The sequence below is a fragment of the Canis lupus genome, chromosome 6, assembly GCF_003254725.2.
Source record: "Canis lupus dingo isolate Sandy chromosome 6, ASM325472v2, whole genome shotgun sequence".
Lineage (NCBI taxonomy): Eukaryota > Metazoa > Chordata > Mammalia > Carnivora > Canidae > Canis > Canis lupus.
Genome location: NC_064248.1, coordinates 7716459 through 7741022, shown reverse-complemented (window position 1 = coordinate 7741022; position 24564 = coordinate 7716459). Strand labels below are relative to the sequence as shown.

General features: G+C 46.0%; 1 protein-coding gene across 13 annotated transcripts in view; it reads left to right on the top strand.

Annotated features, from left to right (window-relative positions):
* Nucleotides 1–24564, top strand: part of CUX1 (cut like homeobox 1) — a 364476-nt gene that overhangs the window by 208482 nt on the left and 131430 nt on the right. For 12 of the 13 annotated variants that reach the window (XM_025425918.3, XM_025425917.3, XM_025425919.3 and 9 more), the window contains 4 exons: nucleotides 5794–5931; nucleotides 9972–10095; nucleotides 12866–12942; nucleotides 15077–15143. In XM_025425918.3, coding sequence (XP_025281703.1) covers nucleotides 5794–5931; nucleotides 9972–10095; nucleotides 12866–12942; nucleotides 15077–15143 — 406 coding nt within the window. Of the gene's footprint in view, nucleotides 1–5793; nucleotides 5932–9971; nucleotides 10096–12865; nucleotides 12943–15076; nucleotides 15144–22803; nucleotides 22879–24564 lie in introns of those variants that run through there. The other variant, XM_049111084.1, reaches the window with a different exon arrangement.

Genomic DNA, 24564 nt, shown 5'->3' with positions numbered 1-24564 from the left:
TATCAGAGAGAGAGAGAGAGAGAGTATGAGCAGGGGTAGGGGCAGAGGAAGAGGGAGAGAATCTCAAGCAGACTCCCTGCTGAGCAGGGAGCCCAACACAGGGCCCGATCCCAGGACCTGAGCCAAAATCAGGAGTCAGATACTCAACTGACTAAGCCTCCCAGGCACCCCTGACCTGCTTTATTTCCAACAGGAGGTCTCCAATTAGTCTTATCTTTCTCCTTCTGTATAGAACAAGGCTTCTTTTCTTTAGCTTTTAAGATTGCCTTTTTATTCTTCAACAATTTGATCGTGTTTATTGGTGTTCTGTGTTTATCTTGTTGGTAGTTTGTTGAGTTTCTTGGAGTTTTAGGTTGATAGCTTTTACCAAATTTGTAATATTTCACTACTGTTTCCTCAAATGTACCCCTTGCCCTTTTCATCACCTGGTACCATTCCACAGGTTGCTGAGATTTGAGTAACTTTTTATCTATTCAGACAGTTTCTGTGAAGTGTCTTTGAATTCACTGATCTTTTTCCTTTTGTAAGGTCTAATCTGATGTTAAGCCAGTCTAGGGAATTTTTTTTTTTTTTCATTTCAAACATTGTATTTCAAGCTTTAGAGTTCCACTTGATTCTTCTTTGTATCTTCCATTTCTCTTCTTATTGTGTTCATATTTTTCTTTAAGTCCTCCAACAGGCTTATAATAGCTATTTAGTCTTTGTCAACTAAATCCCATTATCTCTTGTCATTTCTGGTTCTCTTTTTATTATTCCCCAACCCCACCCCCAATTATCCTGTTTCTTTGGAATTTTACAGTAATTTTTAGTGATTGAGACATTTTTGTAAAGGACATTGTTTTTGCCCATAAGTTTATTTATTTATTTAGAGACAGAGATAGGCAGAGGGAGAAGCAGGTTCCCTCCGGAGTCTGTTGCGGGACTCCATCCAGGATCCCCAGATCACGGCCTGAGCCAAAGGCAGATGCTCAACCACTGAACCACCCAGGGTCCCTGCCCATACGTTTAGATGTTGATGGGAATGTTTCCAAATGTCTGCTTTCAAACTGCTATCACTATAGCCTGAGTTTCTTTCAAGAAGTGGTTTTTTCCCCCCACCCAGTATTAAAACATCACGTCTACTTCAAAGACATAGATATGTGTGTTTCTTTTTTCAAAAATGTCTGCCAAGCAGCATATTACTGATAGCCATCTGCCATCAGAGAACAGGGCAGCTAATTTGGAACATTTAACTTTTCAAAAGAAAATTGCGCAACTCATCTTTAAGCTTAAAACTCTTAAATACTTTGCCACTAAACCAACAAACCTTTTTTTGGTTCAAGTACTGCAACTTGCTTGCTTCTCGAGGCACAATGGCCCTTGCAAGGGTCCTCTTCTCTGTGGGTTTTCCTACCAGGAGTAGAGCTGAATACAAACTTGACTCAAATGTATTTTTATGAGACTGATGCGCTGCTTAGCATACCAGCAGAGCACTTCAGATGTGGTATTTTCAGATCCGGAATTCACTTTGATTCTTCTTGATGTCTTCTACATCTCTCCTTAACTTTGTTCATATTCTTTAGATTCTTAAGCACAGGCCTCACCTCAGTCACTGATGTTGTGTTGCTTATGGTTCTCTCTTACCTTCATTGCAGCCTTCCTGGCTTTTTCTCTGTGCCTAGAGTATGCCACATTCACACCCACCTCTGGGCCTTTGCACTGCTCTTCCCTCTGTCAAGAGCTTCAGAGTCTGTCCTCTTTGCCACCCAGATCTTAATCTCAGGGCCACCTCTTCCAAGAGGTCCTCCCTGTCCATCTGTCTCCAGGGCTCATTCCCCGTTCCCACACCCTGTTTCCTCTCTTACTGCTGCTTGGCAGTACTTTAAAGTATTTTGTTTAGTTTTGCTTTTTTATCGGTTTCCTTCATTTCAGTAAAATGTCAAGCCTTTGAGAGCATGGATTTCTGTCTTTTCACCCTCAATGTCCCCCACCCCAAGCACCTAAAACAGTCCTGACGTCATACAGCGTACATAGGCGATGGCAGTTAGATTGATGTGCTCTCTTGGCCTTGCCTGGCACTTCCGTGCATCCTGTTCTCCGACTTGCTGCGTCTTCCACAAGGATTGATTGCCCCCACAGTCTCTATGGGCCTAAATTCTGTCTCCTCTTAAAAAAAGAAAAAAAAAAAAGTTTACCTTTGCCAATTGTTTCCATCTGGGAGTGGGCTTCTTCCTATCCTATCTTCACTGTGGCCCTCCTTGCTTTCTCTTGGTCATCTGTGAACTTGGCTTATCTCTACTATGAGTCTGGTCCTGGCTAATTCTGCCGATTGTCCTTCCCAGTGGACCCAGGCCTTGCCCGAGCAGAGAGATGCATAGCAAATACTTCTTAAATTAGTATTTGAAGAGATGGTATTATTTAGTTGGCTGCTGGTTCAGGAAGCAGAAATCTTAATTAGAATAGCGTGTGCCTGTGTGCCTCGCCGATGACTCTCATCCCCCTGTCCCTGGGTGGGATGCCAGGACCCCCTCCCCTGACCTCTGTGACGGCTAGAATTAATGAGGTCATGTTACATGTACTTAGGAGAAGGTGCCGGATAAATACAGGTGATGGTATTGTTGTTGTTTGTTGTAATTATGTTCCGAGGCTTGTGTTGCGTAATGAGCGCTATATAATGCCTCAAAGAGTGTTTTAGGAATTAACTATCAGATGATTGTAAAACACTTTGCAAGTTTGTCACGTTGGGTGGATGAAACTGATAATAAAGCATGTTGACTTGGAGGAGGCAAGGGAGACAGGTTTGCAGGATTTCGTGTGTTCCTGTTCCTTGCACAGGTGTGTGCCCTGGCCTCCCCTAGGTGGTTCCCTAATTGAACTGCCGAGGTCAGAGGCTTGTGACATTCAGAATGAGACCCCGCAATACTTGTGTGGGGTTTAAGGGCATCGAGAGTCATTAACGAGACAAAAGGCCATGATTTCCCCTAGATTCACAGGCATGTTGGAGTTTGGTGGGCTGAGAGTCATTGTTTTGGTCTCTGGCCCAAACATGCTAGAGTCATTATATTGTCATGTGGTAATTAGCTGTTCCTTTAATACAAGTAATAAAAATTAAGCCTAAGAGGTACTTTAGCAATGCCTTTTACATAATCCAAAACAATATTCAAATGCTGTAGGCGTCTAGTCATTCAACTGTACTGCAGTAAAGTTTGAAGTTTAATGTACAGAGATGTTTGAACATTCAGTTCATTCTTTATTCTGTGACCAGTTTTGCTACTTAGGCATTAACCTTTAATAGTGTTAAATTAAATATACATGCCTAATGAATAATTATGAGATTGCCAGAATTTTCATTTACAATGTAACGCTTTGAAATTTTGTCTAAAGGTCTAGTTACCATTCACTTGATAATGTGCATGTTATTTTTATATGTCACTGAGTTCCTGGCTGAATCCAACGAGGGAAGCAATTTTTTTATTCAAAGCAGACACAGGTCTGCTGTGGGTCCTGGCCTTTTAAAAGGAATGGAATAGAAAAGTTGTCGACAGAAATTTTAGGGATGGAGAGGGCAGTACACTAGCTTAGCTCTTTAAAAATATCATCTGTACTGGCAGTCACACCAGAAAGCCCATTTCACCATGCGTGAATGTTAATAGAATTTTATCCAAGTACAGTGGTTCTCCTTCTCCTTGATGCTTCCCTAACCTCGGTGTCAAGTTTTGATGGAAGTTCCAGGTGAAGGAGGCCCTGGGCATACTGTTTGTTTCCCTCAGGCTGGTTGTCCAGTGTGAGGCCACAGGGACAAGGGTAAAGAAGGTGGAGTTGGAAAGGGGAAGGTAGGCACCCTGGAAAGAGTTTTGAAATGAAAAAAAAAAAAAAAAAAAAAAACAGGACGAAAACCCCACACCTGGAATGTTCTGAGAAATTCGGTCTCTGGTGTTATTACTACCCCTACTTACAAGGAATCGTCTCCCCAAAATAGCTTTTGAAATCTAATTTAATATAAATATTTTAATGCTGATTAAAATAATAATGAAAAGCCACAAATGAGAAAGCGGTGTAGTCATAAACTGTGTATACACCCAGAATAAATGCCCAGCGGCCAGGGCTGTCATGTGACGGGCAGTGTTGTGTTAAGCCCCACGCGCAGGTCCATTGGTTGCACTGGATATATCCCAGCGCCTGCCTTTTGTAAACTCTGTAGAGACGTTGGCATCGCACAGAGTTCCTGGCTCCTGGCGGACTGGCTGACTAAGGCATGGGAGATCTCCCCTCACTTCCAGAAACTGAGGGTGGTCTGAAAAATTAATGACTCTGGTATTTGAAAATTAAGTGAGCTCTTGAATATATACCCCTGTTGATCCACTGGGCTTGGTGTTTAGCATTCCTCAAGTAGAGACTAAATCTTTGCAGCCACCTCACAAGTGATACTGGCGTCCATACCAGAAATATCTTCAGTAATCTTTCCTAAGCCCGGTGGACTCGAGTATTCCACTCTGATGGGGCCCGAGCATTCTAGAAGTACTCCACGGGTACCCAGCAGGTGGACTATGAGTGCCTTTTAGGCAGAAGAAGAAAAAATAAGATCGACACCAGAAGAGCATCTAACGTCTCTCCATTTCACACTGAATTAACAATAACACCAGAGACTGAGAGTCAATATTGTAAATTCCATGTCTAAGGTCTCAAATTTTGGGTCAAAATACAGTTTTGTGTAAGTCAGTCTAATCACAGATGGTACATTGAGTAGGCCACAGGACCTCCCACACATGACCAGCCTGGGTGTGGCCTCCTGCCGTCTGTGCTGTGATGCAGATTGCTATGGTTCCCTCCCAGCTGGCTGGCCTGCTGGCCCGGTGTGACCCTGCCCAGGCTGTGCCTCAAGAAAGGTGAGAAGCCAGGTCACCATGTGCTAAGTCTCAATTCTTCCTCGGGAGTACCCTTCCCTGGGAAAGAAAGACAGTGATGGGGAACCATCATGTCCTAAATAAAGTAACCTCATATGAAGCCTGCATTGACGTCCTCCACCCCATCAGGGGATCTTCCTTGTTGGAAGACTGGTCACTTGGAGTTAACAGACTTTGGGTTCAAGTTCTCTCTGCCTGCTAACTAGCTGAGAAACCAAGGGCAAGTCACTACACTCCCCAGAGCTTTAGCCTATACTTGTGTGACAGAGATGTGACAGTGTTTCACCTGATACATGTCACATCCCCTTCCTAGAGTTGCTGTGAGGCCCAAAAGAGAAAACATCCATCAGAGTCTTGTGATGGTGAGACACACTCCGAGGATCAGGTGTTAACTTCCAACTTCATAAGGATTATTGGAAACTTGAGGCTTATGGCGCCTTCGCACACACTGTCCATGCTGCATGCGTGGTTGACTTTCCCTGAGACTCCTCCCCTTGCCACTGCCATGTGCATCCCCTTCCTGTTGGTCGGATCAAGGACTGAGAAATGTTCCAAGTGTCACACCATGCTGAAGCAGTGGACAAATCCCCACGTACCTCTGGCTGTGCGCAGGTTGTGTCCATAGGCTGGGGCCCTGGAGGGTGAGTCTACGTACTCATCCTTTGTAGCCGCACAGAAGCATCCCTGACCAGCCAGCTGTGGGATAGGGCCCAGGGCTCTGCGGAGGGACAGGGGATGGCAAGGTCACAGGTGCCCTGACTGTTGGCAAGTGGTAGCATCCTGTTGCAGGGGCCAGCAGGAGGCTGAGTTCCCGGGCACCCCAGCTGGCCTGCTTCAAGCCTCTGCATGACCGTGAAAAGTGTCTACTCTGTGCTTAGAGTGGGGTGACGTGCGTGTCCCTGTCCCGTAGATCCCGTGCCCGCGCTGGACCTCGGGCAGCAGCTCCAGCTCAAAGTGCAGCGTCTGCATGACATTGAAACAGAGAACCAGAAGCTTAGGGAAACTCTGGAAGAGTACAACAAGGAATTTGCTGAAGTAAAAAATCAAGGTTAGTGGAAGATATGTTCTGTGCTTGGCTTTGTCTTGTCTTTATTTTTCTTTTTTTCTTCTTTTCTTTTCCCCCCTCTGCCTTTAATTGCCTTCCCCACACTGTTGGGACTAGCTCTAACCATCATCCACGTCACAAAGTCAAGGTGGGGTCCCCATCAGAATCATTACAGAGAGATAATAATAGTAATAACACTTAGCTGTTGGGAAGTAAAACTTTTCCTAGGCACAGTAACTACACATGATTTTGTTGCCCTGTGATGGGACCAACCAGGAGTCTTTCAGAACCTTCCTGGATCATCATGTGATAGGATCCACCTTTTAAAAGGGTGGTTGTGTTGCCTGCGGGCGACACCTGTCAGAGAGCCAGCTCATGATCAAAGGGCCGCAGCCACTAAGCCATTTAGTAGTGGCCGCTGGTACACGAAGGCTTCCAGATGCATCTTCCCAGCCTGAATGAAAGAAAACCATCAGTCAGGCAGGGAGGGCCAAGGTGGCCTGGCTCTTCCTGTCAGGGAAGAACAAAGGGATCTCGAAGCACCTAGAATCCAGATGTGTTCACCGTCCAGGATCCCGTTGGCTTGCTTGTTGCGAAAACAGGTTGTGGGCCCCATGTCGCAGCAATAGCTGCAGATCATTCTGCCACTACCTAAAACCTTACCTGTGTGTTTTGGTTTGGGGGTGTGGGTAAGGAAGGAGCTAGGAGCGAGAGGCTGACCACTTGGGTGATTCGGGGCATTTCCTCCCAGTGGACCTCTCTTTACTGCACCCCAGAATTGCTGGCTGAAGATCTTTAGAATGTCCTTTGACTTTGAGACCATTGGAGACAAGACTTCAAGAGGCGGTCCTGAGGATCCCCTTCCTCGTTGGTTGGGAGGCTGGGGGACACAGAACCAGTGGAGGCAGGGAGCCGACCTTGACTGCAGGGAGCAGTGAGCCTTTGGGACACATCCAGCCAGCTTTGTCCTGCTTGAAAGTGAGGTGTCGGACATAGTGGGCTGGGATCCAGGTGAGAGAAGGTGCGGCCTTGCCCCCACACTCCAGGTGAGAGAGAACCCGTGAATGAATGAACTCTCCGGGTTGCCCTGAAGTACCACCCAGAAAAGAAGGTGCTGCTTTTTCCCCCTCCGGTGACCTCTGACATCTCATTTTGTCAGACCCCCTCTTTGTGTTTTTTATAGATTGATTTTGTTTTGTTGGAGTCCACCCAAGGCTTTTTGTGGCCCCCTTTTCCCACTTGGCTTGGTCAGCAACCCCATGGCCAGTTGCCCAGTGAGGAACTAGAAGTGAATGTGAGATGTCCTCCTCCTAAAAGGCCCCATTTGACGGGCTTTTTTTCAATGAAATACCAAAGACCTGCCTTGAGACCCTTTGGTGCCACGGTTTAGCTCTGAGCCCTCACACAAGCGATCAAGGGACTTCAGTTTATGAAAAACCCTCCTTTTCTTGAGTGGGAGGCTTCACATCATGACCACTTAGGATCGTGGTAGACTTACATGAGATCTGGGGAGGCATTTAGTGCTTTTCCTGATGCTCAGTAACTATCAGAGGTTCTTACTGCAAATGGTTGTTTTTTCTAGAAATTCCCACCGCCCCCCCTTCATTTATTGATAGCTTTATAGGTTTTCCCAACTTTCAGAAAAATGAGTTTCCTCCCTTTTCTTCCCAATATGCAGTGGTTTTGATTAGGAAAGGGAGAGTGTGCATCATGTGTATTTATCACAGCCATAGCGTAGATTGGTTTTTCACCAATTTACAGCAGGAGGGATTTCTATCATATACTGGAAATGGCATGGAAAGATGAGGACGTTGGTGCCCAGGTGCAGCTAATAAGAGCAGAGCACTGTGGTCCTCTCTCTGCTGGGCCATTCTTCCTCCTCATTTGCTCACATGTAGGGACTCCAGCTGGGGCACACTGTGGGGAATGTTCTAGACTCCAGCCTGCCTATCAGAGGACCAGAGGTTCCAGGATGAGCCAGACCCTGGCTTAGTCTCGGCTGGCCAGCAAGCAGCCCACGCAGGCTGGGGATGCCAAAGAAACCTCATCAGATGGAGTGGGAGCCCCCAGCTAGTGCCCCAAGCTCCCCTGGGAGGAGCAGAACCATGTCACACTGGGAAACCCTGTTGGAATCAGTGCTGAGGTCCATGGGGTATATATACAGACATTTCCCACCAGTTGCAAGAGGCAGAAAACACTATATGTTGACGTACATGGTCACATAGACCACTGACTTAAAAGAGCGTGCATGTGTTTTCAGAATTGTCCTGTTGTGATGTCCACTTGGGAAGTATCCACTCTTGCCCAAACTTGGCCCTGTCTCTGTGGCTTGACGGTGATGTGGATCACTAGCCGTGAGGCTCACAGAGCATTTCTTTCAGGCCCCAAACAGCCACCCCCAAAGGCAGAAGGACCCCGTCTCTCCTTTCAGGTACCCTGACAGGGTCATCGGTTTGTTATTTTTTTTTTTTAATTTTTTTATTTATTTATGATAGTCACACAGAGAGAGAGAGAGGCAGAGACATAGGCAGAGGGAGAAGCAGGCTCCATGCACCGGGAGCCCGACGTGGGACTCGATCCCGGGTCTCCAGGATCGCGCCCTGGGCCAAAGGCAGGCGCCAAACCGCTGCGCCACCCAGGGATCCGGGGTCATCGGTTTTAATTTCTTCTCTCTCTCTCTCTCTCTCTCTCTCTCTCTCTAAGGAGAACCCTTTGGGTTCTACTTAATGAAAAGGGCCAATTTCTGCCCTTAACAAAAGAGCCTTTAGCTTTTATCCACTAAGCCACTCGGGTCCTGACCTCCCAGCACTTGTGCTCCTGCCTTGCTCAGCATGTCTATGCTGCTCAGGGAGTAAAAGTGGATGCGGGTTATAACCTGAAGGACCAAGGGCCCCAGTGCAAGCTCTTACTGGTAGTCAGTGTTGTCGTGTGAGCCTGGAGCCCCATCGTCACAAGCCGCATCTGAGCCTCCCCCGCTCAACCTACCCAGGCTCCTCCATTCATTTGTGCCTTTGCCCTTTCTTGGCCTAGCCCTCTAGGAGATGGATCCATGTGCAGAAGGTGTAGTTCCCCAAGACGTCTACCCTCCTTGGAGCTGGGACCCCAGTGCCCTGCCAGGGACTATCCATCGCAGAGGGTGGTGTGGGGTATCTATGGGAGGAAGCAGGTGGAACAGTCCTGCCCTCGAGCCACCCACAGGTCTGAGTCAGGACTCTGCCCTCTTTGTTACATCTGCTTTGGTGTTCCTGCTTTGAGTCATTAAAGCGATGGCTGTAAACATGCACTTGGTGGTGGTGGGGCCCGGGCTTTCTGGGGACAGCCCTGCCCCCTGAGGGGCCCTGTGTCCTGAGCATTGAGCCCTACAGGGCTCCTTCATTGCCCAACTCTTCTACCCCCCACCCCCAGTACTCACTCTGCCTCAGATGGGGCTCCCCCAGGCCCTGTGCCGCCTGCTCCATGCACACAAACCCCATCCACCAGCCTCCAGCCTGGATGCATCCCTTCCAGAGGAGGAGACATACACCGTGTCCACTTAGCACACTGCGTATTCCATCACTCATGAAACCCTGGAGCCAAAGCCCAGGGCCAGGGCAGTCTGTAGACTCACCTGGCTTTGGCTAAGTCTGCTTCTTCCAAAACACGCACATAATTATGAACTGTTTTTCTTTGTGAGAAAGTACTTAAACTGCACAAAAACATTATTCATCTTCCTTCGGTAGAGGATTAATTTAAAGCTCATCAATAAGATGATATTCTGTGTGACCATTGATGCTCCCCCCCACTGACTTTTTTTAAGTTGTATCGAAGAAACCATAGCTCTTCTGCCCAGCAAAATCCATTGATCCTCCTCAGCCTAAATGTTTAAAGTTCACTTTAACATTTAGGGAGTAAAAGGTCTCCAAAGGGACTCGTAACCATTGATTTTGTGTCAGGGTTGAGGAGCTAAAGTTTAAAACACCACAATCCTACCAGGTTACAAAAGCCTTGTGTATGTAGCTGCATAGAATCATGCTCCTCTCACTCCCGTCTTTCTCTTTCTGCAGAGGTTACAATAAAAGCACTTAAAGAAAAAATCCGAGAATATGAACAGACTCTGAAGAACCAAGCGGAGACTATAGCTCTTGAAAAAGAACAAAAGTTACAAAATGATTTTGCAGAAAAGGAGAGGTGAGTGTCTGTTGGGGTCCTTACACAATGACACAATGTCATACCTCTAAACTTCACACCACAAGGAGTATTTAAAATGAGCCCTCTAGACCTGCCCAGGTGGTAACCATGCTCCACGGGGCTCTCAGGAAAATTTCTGTTTGAAAAATAAAGGTGTCCCTTACTCTGTAATATGTGGATATTACCTTGGGTGCCATCCATTGGTCTTTACTCATAGAGGTGATGGCATCAGATAGTTAAGGGGACCAAAGTGTGTCTGCTGGGGCCATGTGGGTCCAGGGGTCGAGCACAGAGCATGTGCGCAAGGCATGCACTGACATGAGCAGAGATGACAGGGCATGAATGTGTGCCATCTCTGGGTAAGCCCTGGACACAGGCTGAACTCCTGCCACCTTCTGAAATGAATGTGGATATTTAACATCATTCACAAATCTGGGGGTTTTTTGGGTTTTTTGGTTTTTACCTCTTTACCTCATTGTGCTTCATATATCAAGCATCTGATGTCAGTAAAATATGTTAGAGAAAGTGGGCTTCAGATGAGGGACCTGCCCACAGTCTCCCACTAGTTACCCAGAGGTGGGACCGGAGCCCAACCCACCACTCCAGCCCTGACTTCCCCTGGTGATCGTACTTTACCTCCCAAAGTCATCACTACAGGACCAATGTGGGTCCCTTGTGGCCTGGCAGAGCCGGGGCCAGGTGCTGCCCCCAGGAAAGAAGTGAGCCATGCAGAGAGCTGGGGCTCTGAAAGATGAGAGGAATCCTGACCCAGCCTAACTGCCTCCTAGAACAGCACTTTATGCCCAAAGCAGTTTCTCACCAGGTTACTGATACTAGGGCAAGGAGGGTGGGATGCCAGCAATTGAAATGCCCCGGCCATAGGGAAATGGGTAAGTAAAGGTGGACTGTCCCCAACTGGAACATTATGCAGCCATTAAAATAATAGCAGTGTAGAATTTGAAATGAGACCAGAAATGTATCCAGCATGATATGGAGAGAAAAATGCATGATACAAAATTACATACAGCATGATTACAGCTGCACAGAGCAAAGTCACGCATCAGAAAATTGTGGAAGTAAATTCATCTGAGAATTTGATATGATTAAGTTGGTTTTTCAGACTTGGTAAAAGGATTAATTATATTTAAAGATGCAAATAACGGACTGACCACTCGGGATGGAGGATAAAGCTAGATTTTTTTTTTTTTAATCTCATTCTTTACACCAAGAAATTTAAATGGATCTAGGGCTTAAACATTAATAATTCAATCATGTGCATCCTGGAAGGAAATTTCTGCAAGTATTTTGTTTTCTAATCATAATTAAAAACTGATTGTTTAAAAATAAATAACAGTAAACATTTTAAAAGCATCAAAAACCTGGGAAGAAATTTTCTCAAAGCATAAGAGCCGTTACCAACTATTAGGAAAAAATGAGCACTACAAAGTGGATGAAGATACGCAGACAGTTTATACAAAGAGAAACAAATGCTCCAAATGCTCGGCTTTACTCAGCAGGAAAATTAGGTTTAATTTTACTCAGTGTTGGCACAGGAAAACAAACACATATTGTTGGCAAGAGTTTAAATTAGTGAGGTTTTTTTTGTTGTTGTTGGGAAGTTTCTCAATATCTATCAGAACAACAATAACAAAAAAATTGCACGTACTCTTTGACCATTATAATTCTTCTGCTAGAACTTCATCCAACAGATTCACTCTCAGAATTATGCAACAATGTCTGCATAATGATCACTGCAGAATTGTTTAGTAGAAAGAGGCGATAAACAATCTAAGTGTCCACAGAGGCTGGTTACATTAATTATTTAATAAGAATGAGGAGGAGCTGCATATGCTGGTGTAGAATGTTTCCAAAGTATGGAAATAAGTGAAAAAGGCAAGGGTGAAGAGTGTGAGTTTCTATATTACATGTGAGTTTATAGAATACTCGTATGTGTGTTTTGCCTGTTTTGTTTTGTTTTTAACCCAGAGCCTTGAATAGTTTTATAATTGGAATATGCAAAAACATGAGCAATCTTTCTCCATAGGTGATGGAAATTTGGCTGATTTTTTTTTAAACACTATAATTTCTACTTTTCTGTATTCCCAGGTTTGTTAGTATGAGAGCATGTGTTCTATTCATATGATGTAAAAATAATAAACTTATTTTTAGAAATTTTCTGCAGATGAGGAGGAAGGAATGCTATTTATTGACCAGGGAATTCATTTGGAGATCAGGGGAAATGTAAATCTGGGGACATTGGGTTCAAACATTGAGAATCTCCCATTAGGTATTACGGTCACATTTGCATTCCATTATAACAGACGTGGAGCAGCTGTCACATCTATTAGCACGTCCTTTATTCCAACAAATTCCTTCATTGTGTCAGCAAAATGTAAATGTATCATTCTTCTTGGGTAACTTCAGAAAACAATGAGTGCGTGATGATGATTTTTTTTCCCCCTAAATATCTGGCACGGGAAGAACAAGTTGCATTTAAGATAACTGGCTGCATCCATTAGCACACAGTCAGGTCCTGCAGGATGCACACTCTACATTGTATCACACTCGGGTACAAAGTCAGGGTGCTGAGGGTCAGGGAGCGGGTGTGCAGGGCTTGTGGCGCCACCAGCGGTAGCCAGCTGTGCGCCTGTTGCCAGTGGGGCATGTTGCAGCAAAGATCGCTGGTCTTCGAGCTCCAAAGCACACAAGACTTCACTTTGGGAAACAAGATGACCAGCTCGCTTTATTCTCTTATCCTCTTCCTTTTCAGAAAGCTGCAGGAGACGCAGATGTCTACCACGTCAAAGCTAGAGGAAGCAGAACACAAAGTTCAAAGTCTGCAGACAGGTGTAGTATTCTTCATCCTATCATGAAGTCCATCCAGGGTGTACTCAAGTGGGGGGCTTTGCCCTGTCTCCTGGTCCCCCCAGGTCTTCCCTGGTACCGGTCACCCTGGAGGAGTAAAGGAGCCCACGCTCCTCAGAGCCCACAGCCTCCCCACTTTGACTTCATTAGTCACTCACGCTGAGTTGTTAGCGTGAAGGCGGGAGGATCTGCCTTCCATTTCCATCCCGTCCACAAGCCATCCTTTCTTTCTAGGCTTTTTTTCCAACAAACACATCTAAATCACCAAACTATCAAGGACTGACATTTCATTTGGAACAATAATAGGAAAAGGAAAACAAAAAACAAAAAAAAAACCCACAACACTTATTTCCACCCTAAGTGAAGTTAAGCACAGTAATAACAGACCTTTAAAATTTAAGACGCCAAAGAAGGTTGTACTAGTTTTTATCGTTTCTTTATGCTTTTTTCTTCTCCTTCTTTCTCTTTCTCTCTTTTTTTCCCTGAAAGGGAAACTGCATCATACATTTAATGTAAACGTGGAGGGAGAAACATCAGAAGACATCATAATCCAGGAGGCATAAGTGGCTCAGTTAAGCATCTGCCTTCAGCACAGCTCATGATCCTAGAGTCCCGAGATCAAGCCCCATGCTGAGCTCCCCTCTCTCTCTCAAGTAGATAAAATCTTTAAAATATAAGAAAAAGAAAAGAAGACATCATAATCCAAGTGAATACTAAATGACAGAGAATGATAACATAATCATAGCACATTTACAGATACATGAATAATACCCCCCAAATCTAGAGACCTCCTAAAAATCACTAAGAAATCAGTAAAAAGGGGTGCGTGTGTGGCTCAGTCTGTTAAGCATCTGCCTTAGGCTCAGGTCATGATCCCAGGGTCATGGGATCAAGCTCCATGTCAGGTTCCTTGCTCAGCTAGGAGTCTGCTTCTCCCTCCCTCTCTGCCATTCCCCCTGCTCGTGCTTTCCGGCTCTCTCTTGCTCTCTCTCTCTCTCTCTCTCCTTCCCCCTCCCTCTCCCTCTGTCCCTCTCCCCCTGTCAAATAAATAAATAAATAATCTTAAAAAAAAAAAAAGAATTCAGTAAAAAGAGATAAACAGTCCAGTAGAACAAGGGGCTAAAGACGCAAACAGCCTGCAGAAGAGATGCACGTGGCCAATACACATATGAAAAAAACATTAACAATTCTTAACAGGTAGGAGGATGCTAATTAAATCAGGGAAAGATTGTTTTGCCTGTCAGACTGTCAAAAGAATTTTATTTAATTGATAATATACAGTGTTGGTGAGAGTATAAGAAAATAGTCGCACTCATAATAGTATAGATGGGAATGTAAATTGCCTCTTGGGGGATCCAGCTAAGTCGGGTTTGTCTCCTTGGGGTGTGTAAACTCCTCACCCTAGTACCTTCACTTCTCTGGGTCCTCAGGTACACGGCATCTGGCAAACTTCTTACAAGAGCTAATTGTTACTGCCTGTGTCCTGACATGGAGAGCTTTCCATGCTGTTCTGCTTAAGGAAAAGAGCAAAGCTTAGAATATATTTGTGTCATCCTATCTGTGCAGAACTGGAGTGGGGAATATATATATGTATATATATGTGTACACACACATACACATAGATGCAGGTGTATGTGGAAATATATTTTAAATAATAAAATGTATGTAAAGGCAGGGAATCCGTACACCAAACCAGTAATAGGAGTTATCTCCAAGGAGGTGTGTGGATAAGATGAGGTTAAAAGTGAAAGGGGATTCTGGGCCCCATTCTGTGTATTTTTGTAATTTTTGACTCTTTGTGAATTTATTGCTTGTGGAGTTTTTTTCTTTTTTTCCTTTTTTTTTTTTTTTTTTTTTTTTGAGAGAGAGAGCAAGAGAGGAGAGGGGAGGGGCAAAGAGAGGGAGAGAATCTCCAACAGACTCCCTGGTCATTGCAGAGCCCAACATGGGGCTCAAACTCATGACCCTGAGATCATGACCTGAGTCAAAATCAAAAGTCAGACAATTAACCAACTGAGCACCCTCCCCACCCTGCCAGCGCCCCTACCTTTTCTTTTTAAATTTAATTTGGACAACTGCTGTCTTATAGTAAACTTTTCCGTCCTCTGCCTTTCAGCCCTGGAAAAAACTCGAACAGAATTATTTGACCTGAAAACCAAATACGATGAAGAAATTACTGCCAAGTAAGTCTCTGCCTGGCTTTCTCCATCTGTACCCTTTCGGTCAGGGATCCCCTGATTTTGCTAACCCATAGAAGCTTCCCCCTGCTTTGCCCTCCTGTCTGCTGGCTTTCACAAAGCGGTATGGGGTTCAGGAGGTGCTTGGCCCCAGAGCTACCATGAGGAATACAGTGTCCCCCCCCCCCCCCCCATGGGCTGCTTGTTTCAGTTCAATACCCAAGATGTAACAGTACTCTGGTGCTTCTAGAACCCTGGAATTGCATCCTCAATTGTCATGAAGCCTCATCAACATGGGCCTTTTTCTAAGAAAGTTTGGGAAGGGGCATCTTACAGAAGATGTGATGCGTGAGCTGTTTCGTGGAGCTGGGTCTGTGCAAAGCACGTCACCTTTTCCTGTATCTGGGTCCTTGGCTCCCGCGCAGATGGATCTTTTCAAGTCCACTTGGAACACTAGGCGTCCCCGTGCAGACACGTACACATAGGGTGTGCCTGTGTTAGGGCCGGTATGTCACACAGGGCCGGTTGTCAGAAGGAAGTCAGTGATCTGTGGTAGCACAGGCACACTCATTGCAAGCCCACCCTCCAAGCACAACACCAGTAAAGAAAGAATGGCATTGATAGAATCAAGAGAGACAAAAAAGCAACAGAAATTGTCCTGAGCCAGGGTCTTCTCTGCTGAAGTCCAGACAGGCAGTACCAGGCAAGTGGCTGATCCACCTTCTGTCCTGGGAGGCTCTTCCCATCTCCTGCAGAAACCCATACTCCACACCACCCCCCCATCCCATCACCCCCCATCCCCCCACCCCCTGCTGCTCTGGCCAGTAAGAAAGGTCTCCTGCTGTGCTCCCACAGCACCTCAGGGGTCCTGGAGGGGACAGTGTGGGGGGGGGGCTCTACACAGTTTATCCCTCTGGCCCATCCCCCTTGCCCTTGGCCTCTGAGGTTGCTACTGGGCCTGCTGCCCTCAGGACACATCTCGGTGGGCTCTTGATCTTTTCATTATTTGGTAGCTAGAGACTCTAAGAGCTACCCCAGGCCTTGTAGTCAGACCAGTTTTGATCATGAGCACAGTACTTCTGCACAGACTAAAATATCCTTCTCAGTCTTGGCAACTTGGGCTGGCTTGTTGGCATATCTAATCCTGGTGGAAGTTGCCAGGTCATTTTACCTTACTGTTTCAGCATGCTGATATATGAATTCAGGTGGGCTAGAATGAGCTGGCTGTAAGGTATCATAACTGTTAAGATTTCCCTGGGGGCTCCGGTATTAATTCCCCCAACTCCGGGCACCAGTGTCAATGGGATGGCAGACGTGGATCCCTGGCCCCCCCTTCACCCCCCAGATGGAAGCTTGGCAGGAACTATACCAACTGCTGTCATCCTAGTATTCCTTGGTGTCCGTGTCTCCCCTTTTCTGCCAATCCGCCATCTTTATTTTTCAATTATTTTTGCCTGGACTTTATTCTACTAAGAAGAGTAGTGGTTGGTCCATTTTTATTTTTATTTATTTTTATTTTTTTATTTTTTTAAAGATTTTATTTATTTATTCATGAGACAGAGAGAGGGAGGGAGAGAGGCAGAGACACAGGAGAGGGAGAAGCAGGCTCCATGCAGGGAGCCAGACATGGGACTGGATCCCTAGTGTCCAGGATCTGGCCCCAGGCTGAAGGTGGCACTAAACCGCTAAGCTACCGGGGCTGCCCATGGTCCATTTTTAAAAGTTATAACATTTTAATCTGACACAGAGTTCTACCCTCAGTTTATAGCATTTCCTTTCTAATAGTTTGATTTTAGAAAGGAAATGCCTCTCTGGGCATTGGCTACAACGTGCTAGTTCCCTGACCCATTCTATCTCACTAACATCTCATTCTAGAAAGAGGTGTGGTTTTAATAAAATAATGAACTATTTTTTAAAAAATACACCTCCTTCTGGAAGACATAGATACATCTTGTGTTTCTGTAATTAACCTAAGTTTGCTTTGTTATGCACTTCAGAAGTTGTGCAACCAGGCTATAAACCCCCGCTGAGCCAGTGTTTCTCAAACAGGGTATCACAGGGGCAAAATCAATTTAGTGAGTGGCGACCAGCCAAATGGACAATCAAATACAACATAAAATGAAATAGAGTAAAAAATATCATGGCTCGTGGCACATAGTAAAGTCAAGTATTGTTTTGTGGCCCTTTTGTGTTCGTTATGTGTATAAATCTAAGTGTGCAGTTATTGGGTCACAGTGTAAAATGTGGGTCTTCAGGTGGGTTTCAATCCACCGTTACTTTGAAAGCTACTGCCCTGAGAATGTTCTAAGAGGCTCAACTTCCAAAAGCCAATATCTCCCACTGTGTCCTGGGGCGACGCTGTTTGCCACAGATGGGCACCTCCTTGAGGAAAGAGCCTGAGGACATACATGTAGCACCTGTCGAAACTATTCAGAAATGACAGCAGATAATGCCACTCGTCACATGAGGGCTTAGTACTGGTCCCTGGTTTAGAATCATGATTTCATTATTTGGCTTCTAAAGAGCCACAAAGACAACCTGTGTCCATTTAATTGGTTTGTTTTGGGGGTTGAGGAAGCGATGCAGCAGGGGAGCTGTCAAGGAAGGGCTTACGTGCACTTACAGGTTTCCTGTCAGGTGGGGAATATGGCGGCCGGGAGCCACTGGGAGATGGCCCTGAGAGGCAGGGGCTCTGTCCCCACCCACTCTGACCTTGCCAGAAGCTAGGCTGACACTGGGGAATGGCTGGCTTCTCTCAACCTGAACCACCAATTAACTAAGGACAGCTCCATCACCTGTCAGGGCCCTGCTACCAGGTGATCCTGCTCCCTAGAGTGGGGTCAGGGGTTCTTCTAAAGATGACAGGGATGATTTTCAGTCTTAAGTATTTTTCTAGTTACTGTTTATAGACACGTTGACTCTTGGGCTGTTCCTAGGCAGCCAGCTCTGTCCTGTTACAGGTAAGTCTTAGGTCCCTGAACCAGTGAGGTCACCCAGTGGGGGGGCAGGGGGTGCATCAGAGGCCCTACACCTCTCCTGGACACTGATCCTACTGGCATCTGATGAGAAATGGCAGTTACTGGTGTGGGCTCAGTGAAAAATATTTCTAGACTATTTCTCATCAAATTGGTATACCTTAAGGCCAAAGAGATTCCCCCTCCCCAAATCCAAATAAATGAAAATCCAAGCATTACTTGTTCATTTTCACTAAACTCCAGTAAGTGGAAAATAGAATCAAAAAGTAAGAGAGTTGTGTATTCTAGCATGTAAAAATGCTCTGCTTTGGGACGGTGGCTATTGTCACAGACTGCTCTTAGAGCCATGGGCACTCTTGGGGTGCGTCCCCTTCCAGGATTGCAGCAGGGAATTTCTTGCCTTCTCCTGTGAAGAACAGAGAGGCAGAGGGGTGGCATTTGTGTGCATACGTGGAGAGAACAAGCCTAACTTTCGTGAAGGACATGACTCAAATAAAACAGATCCACTCATCAGTGCAGCAGACATTCCTAGGGGCCCCTTCTGAGCCTGGCCCTTTGCTGGGCTCTGGAAATCCTGAAGCTAAGGGAGAAAAGCCATTGGAATCCAGTGTGATCACTGCTATGATAGAGGGGACATTGGCCAGCATAGCCTCTGTGCTGTCAGGGTGTCCACAAGACAGATGGCACACTCCAGCTAGGGACTGGCAGGAGGGAAGCCACAGAAGGAATGTGGCAGTTTGAGCCAGCACTGGCCGGGCTGTACAACATCTAAGCTTGCAAGGACCTGTGGTCTTTGGGAGGTAGAGAAACCTCTGACTTCACCCCCCTCCTTCCCAGGCCAAACTCAGCAGTGGCCAGTGGGCAAGCTTACAGCGAAGGCACACCCAGCTGGAGCAAAAGCAAGGTAATCAGGGAAGCCTTCCTGAAGGGAGTGACATGTGGTTTGAGGTGGAAAGATGAGTTCGGGTGAGGTTCTGCTGGAGACAAAGGAGTGCAGGGTGTGAGAACACAGGGCGGCCAAGCTAACCCAAGGGGCCAGCCAGATGTGCCAAATGTGGGATGGGGCCAGGTGGGCACAGTGTATGTGAGGCTGGATTGGGGTGGGGTCGGCAGAGTCGAGCCCCCCACGGGGGTCGGGCATCTCCCAAGTCGGAAATGGACTGACTGCTAACAAAAGGCAGCCCAGGGCCAAACACTTACTGTACATGGTTCCCGGAGTAAGTAATCCACAAAAAATGTAGAGAATGGACTGAGTCAATAATCACTACTTTCTTGTAGCTTTGTGAGGAGTGCTTCAGGCTGGGAGATCGCATATGTCCAGAAGCTCCACACTGCCTCACATCCCTCTCCCCTTTTATGGGAAAGGTTTATCACTCTACTGTCTGCCTCAAGCCCCCACCCTACATGCATCTTACTAGACGAGACATCTTCTCATTAACATGTATGAATGTAAGCCCACCAGGGGCAGACCTTTTCACAAATGGTCTTAAAACATTTCTAAACAGTTTATTGTCTCTCTCTGGGAGAGTAGGGATTCTTAAATCCTTGTGGACAAAAAAAAAACACAGGAAGAGGATGGGGGTGGCACAGTCCAGCATGGGCTTTGGAGAAGGCTAACCCAGGAGTGGGTGGCAGGGTCCAAGACTCTTCCATGTGGCTGTGGGGGAGCTCATTGACCACCACTCCCACTGTCCTTACCCTACAACAGATGGGCACAGTGGTGGTCAAGACCCTAGCAGGTTGTGCAGAATAACAGGAAGGTATGTGGGCAGCCCCTAGTACAGTCACTGCAAGACATTCACTGTCTCATGTCACAGTCCTCTCCAGACGAGCTCATAGTACAGCTTGGTGTGCCTTTCTGAAATTAGTGGGCCCTGGGGAAATTGACATTAGTGGCATCATCTCCTGATGGGATTCGAAGAACACATGTTGCCTTTGCCTCTCTGTCACTGGGAGATGTCACCCCCATTTTGGAAAGAATCCTGCAGGTTGAAGGCACCAGGGCTGTTCCAAGAGCCCAGTTTATTGTGTGCAGTCACCACCCTGCGTCAGCTGGGACAGCGCAGGCTGACTTGTCGGGCCAGCAGCAGTAAAGTTTTCCATGTGTAGGCTTGAAGCAAAATGTAATTAGCCTTTATGTGCAGAACAAGGACCCATTGATGAATACAGCTGGTCTTTGTTTTGTCCCGTCATTGAGAGTGGGAGGTAAAAGTGTTCTTCTCATGTTTATTAATGCAAGATTCCTTAGACAAATGGCAAGCACAGTTTAATATTTGTTGGAACATAGGGGGGTTTGCCAAAACAGTTGTGTAAGAGGATTGCAGGGTTGCAGATTATAACTGTTTCTGGGTTAAATAAATGAATTATTTCTCTGCTTTTTTTTTTTTTTTTTTTTTAAGTTAAAAAGGTACCTCCTTTCTCAGAGGGTCACCCTATGTACCGATCGTCCCATTTGTGTTAGCAAATGGAGATTTAGCACCCTGGTTGACTTTAACCTAGAAATTCTAGCCAAGCAGAGGGATGTGGATTTTAATATTTAAGCAGTCCCCAGGATGGCCGCGGAGGTGGACAGCATTCTTTCTTTTCGGCACGTGGCATCTGGCCCCAGGGAAAGGCCTGGCCAGCTTGCCGGGGCCTCGCGTCCTGCAGCTGTTCGCCTGGGCTCGCTGCTAGGCCAGTACCACACACCCGGGAAGGGAGTGGTGCCCTTCCAGACTAACATCCTGCGCAAAAGTGCAGGAATTCCCATTTTTGTTCCCGTCCAGAGCCATCTCTTTGCTCTGTCCCCGGAATCCTGGTTGCAAAAAGAGCTTCAGTGGTAACACGTACAGTCTTCGCTTGTGGCCTGTGACTCTCAGCCTCCGATAAAAGAAAATACTGAATTGCACTGAAATGCCCTATTTTTTATAGCTAATGTTAGTCTTAGGAGAATTTGCACCTCCAAACCTTTCCTGCCAGAAAAATTCATATTTCTTAAGGTTACTGGTGTTATAGTCCTTTCCTATGTGCTTCTTAAAAAGAACTACATTGTATATACACTGACTTACCTAGTATATTACAAAAGAGACATTTATGAGGAACTTCACTTGGGTTAATTTTAGAGTATTTTCTTTAGAGCATATATGTAACCAGTGCCTTCTCACAAAAGGCAGTGTGCTCTGAGAGAGGAACCATTCCCAAGTGAGCATGGCTTAGCGCTTTGTGGAAATTGTTGAGGGCAGCCTGTACCCCGCATCGTGGAGGTCGGGAATGCCCAGTAGTGGAGCCCAGGGGCCCTGAAAGGCAATCTGACAAGGTTAGGAAACCAAAAGCTCAAGGCACAACGCCCAGGTGGGACGTGCAGCCCATATGCCAGTGAATGGCAGTGGGATGGGCACCTTCTGTGCACTCGGGTTGCTTGGACTATTTCACAGAGGTTTCTGGCATGGCCCCCAAATCCAGTGCTCTTCACACACTGCCATGGTGGCCCAGAGTCCCATTCTGTGCTGCCTTCTTAAGAGAGCAGTGTGACCTGTGTGAGAGCCGACCAGGCAAAAGGTTTCCGTGAAGTTTCATGCTTTCCCTCTTCCTGCAAGCCCTATCCTGTTAGCCCTTGCAGACTCATTGCTCTTGTATTTATTTTTTTATACTTCCACGTGAAAGACTTAGGAAACTGGGCCCCAGTAGAGCCCAGGCGACAGAGCCTGAGAATCGCCTAACTATTCTGATCATTTTATTGGACAGATGTGCCTTCCCCGGTTGAACTTGAAAACACCCACTTTAGTCTGCTGAAATGGAGTATTTCACTGTACCTTTAAGAATGGAACATTTTCTATTTCCTGTCTTTTTGATGAGTCATCAATTTCCAGTACCAGTTGCTGTAATTATCCTGGTTAGATTAATTTCCCTAAAAATAGAGAGGCAGCCACTTTTATGGTTTCGAGGGGATGGGCTTAGATAAAGAACCTACTGTCCCTTCAGCCTTAGAGACAACCAGATCACACTTTCAGGGAACATCCAAGGATTTTTTTTTTTTTTTACCCCCTCTGTAGCTTTATCTCCTGAATAGTATAACAGTGCATTTTATAGAATTCCTGGGATTTTCCATCCCTGTAGAAGTATTTAACTTCACACCTAAAATTCTATGCCTGGGTGAGCCCCACAGGCTTTCCTTGGCTTGTGTAGCAACAGCAGCATCTCTAAGCAGCACAGCCCAGATGGAGACTTTTCCCAGCCCAGGGCGCTACGCAGGAAGAAGAGGGTGGCTTTGTATTTTCAAGTCCATGTAGAATTTCCTCTGAGTGCCAAGGATTCTTCACCTGTTTCTCGGACTCCAGAGGTATCTGGACATTACACAGCATCAATGAGAACTAGCAATCTCTACGCCTCCCACCTTCAGCTACACTTACTAAAGGCCTGTGTTAAAATGTCAGGCATTGTGTCAAGTGCTCGAACTGTGCAATGAAGGGGGTGGGGTGGTCCCAGATGCCATCCGCACACAGGCTCACATGCTCTGCTCTGTGCACTGAAACACATATGTATATGATACATATGGCAATCCTGGATGTGGTATGTGTACAAATATATTTATGGATAGAGTGATAGTACTATCATATTCATCCAGCATCCTTGGAGAAGGTATTGTGGAGAAAAGTGTTATTCTCTACTGTCACCAGGTTTGGCATGCTTTTATAAAAATTTTCTGTTTTTAGAGATCTTTGAAGTTTTCCTGGTTCGCTATAAAGGTAAAACATGGGGAGCTCACAGTTTGAAGCTCAAGGAAACAGGTAAGGGATCATTGGAGAAAACATGGATTTGTGACAAACATGGTACATCTAATGACCTGTAAGATGGGCATCATAATATGTGCCTTCCTACTTCCCAGACTGGGGATCAAGTGAGTAATGGAAGTGTTCCTGCAGCTTGCACAGTGCTGACAAACATCAACTGAACTACCTCCAAGGAGGGTCCTCATCCTATTTTCTGTATACTGTGTGCATGTCAGCACGGTCGTAGGTACAGTCGAGGGCGAGACTTTGGACGATCTAATAAATCAGCATGAGCCTTCCCCTCAACGACAGCAGCACATGGCCTGGATCCTGACCAATGACGTCATTTACTCTCTGAAAGGACAACCTAAGAAAGCTGATGGTTTCTAAAGAGAAAGCAAGAGCCATCTGAACCTTTGAAGTGCTTTAGGAAGGAAGACTTACCGGAGGCCCTGCCTGGAACATGTATACCACCTCCTGCCCCCAGTGAAATTCCTCTAAAAGCCATGCATTTCTTTCTTCTTCTTCTTCTTCTTCTTTTTTTTTTTTTTTTTTTTAAGATTTTATTTATTTATCTGACAGCACAAGCAGGGGAAGCAGCAGAGAGAGAGGAAGAAGCAGGCTCCCCACTGAGCAGGGAGCCTGATGTGCGGCCCAATCTCAAGATCCTGGGATCATGACCCAAGCCAAGGGCAGACACTTAGCTAACAGAGTCACTCAGGTGCCCCACGCCATGTGTTTCTGACTTGCCGCGGGAGTACCTGGCTATTGCTGAGGCCCGTGACCACACTGGTGACCATGATGCAGTATATCTTCTCCTGTGCTTCCCAGGTAGCAGAGGAAAATGTGATTGGATGCACACTGACAGGTCCAGGGCCCTTTGGAAGAGAAGCAGGAGGGCTGACAAAAGTGAGAGACTGTCCTTGCCGTTGGGACACCCCTACATCAATGAAGATCGGTTCTTTTTATATGACACATTGTTTTTAATTACAGAATTCTTCCATGTTAATTATACCATATTTAGAAAATTCTAAACAGTTTTAGAAAAGAGATCATCACTCGTTATTTCACGTCACAGAGATAACTTTCTGGCGTATTCCTTCCAGTCTTTTTTCTAGACAGTGCTTTATTTCTGTTGTCTTTTATGGATGGCATCAGATTGACATACTGCTTTCATTTCTCGGCTATTGGTTTATTTGTTTGTTCACTTGACATGTAAGTATTTGTTTCCTGTCATTAACTATCCTTCCAAAACTTAACGCGCGCTGCCCAGTATTCCATTGAATAGGTATACTGTGAGCTCATTACTCGTTAATTCCCCTGTTGTTTGGGAGCCTGACTCATTACCCTGCTGTCAGTGCCCTGCAGGTTAAAACTAGAAAGCTTCATACTTGCTCTTTTTGTACCTCTCTTCTGCCAGTGGCTAGCGCATTTTTAGGTGACTTTCCTGTGTCATCATCAGACCAGGAGAGTCCGGACCCCCAGTATACTCCAAGGGCACCAACGGCACTAGCCTCACTACCAAACTACTATTTTGTGACAGTGATCGAGGTCATAGCCTCCTCTGGTCGGTGGATGGTAGAAGGTGCGAGGCCTAGATCAAGAGACCCTGGGTCCAGCCCCAGCTCTGTCACTGGTCAGGCCTCACAAAGTCCCCTTCCTACAGCAGTAGCTGTGTTCTTGTTAGTAAAACGATGAGATTAT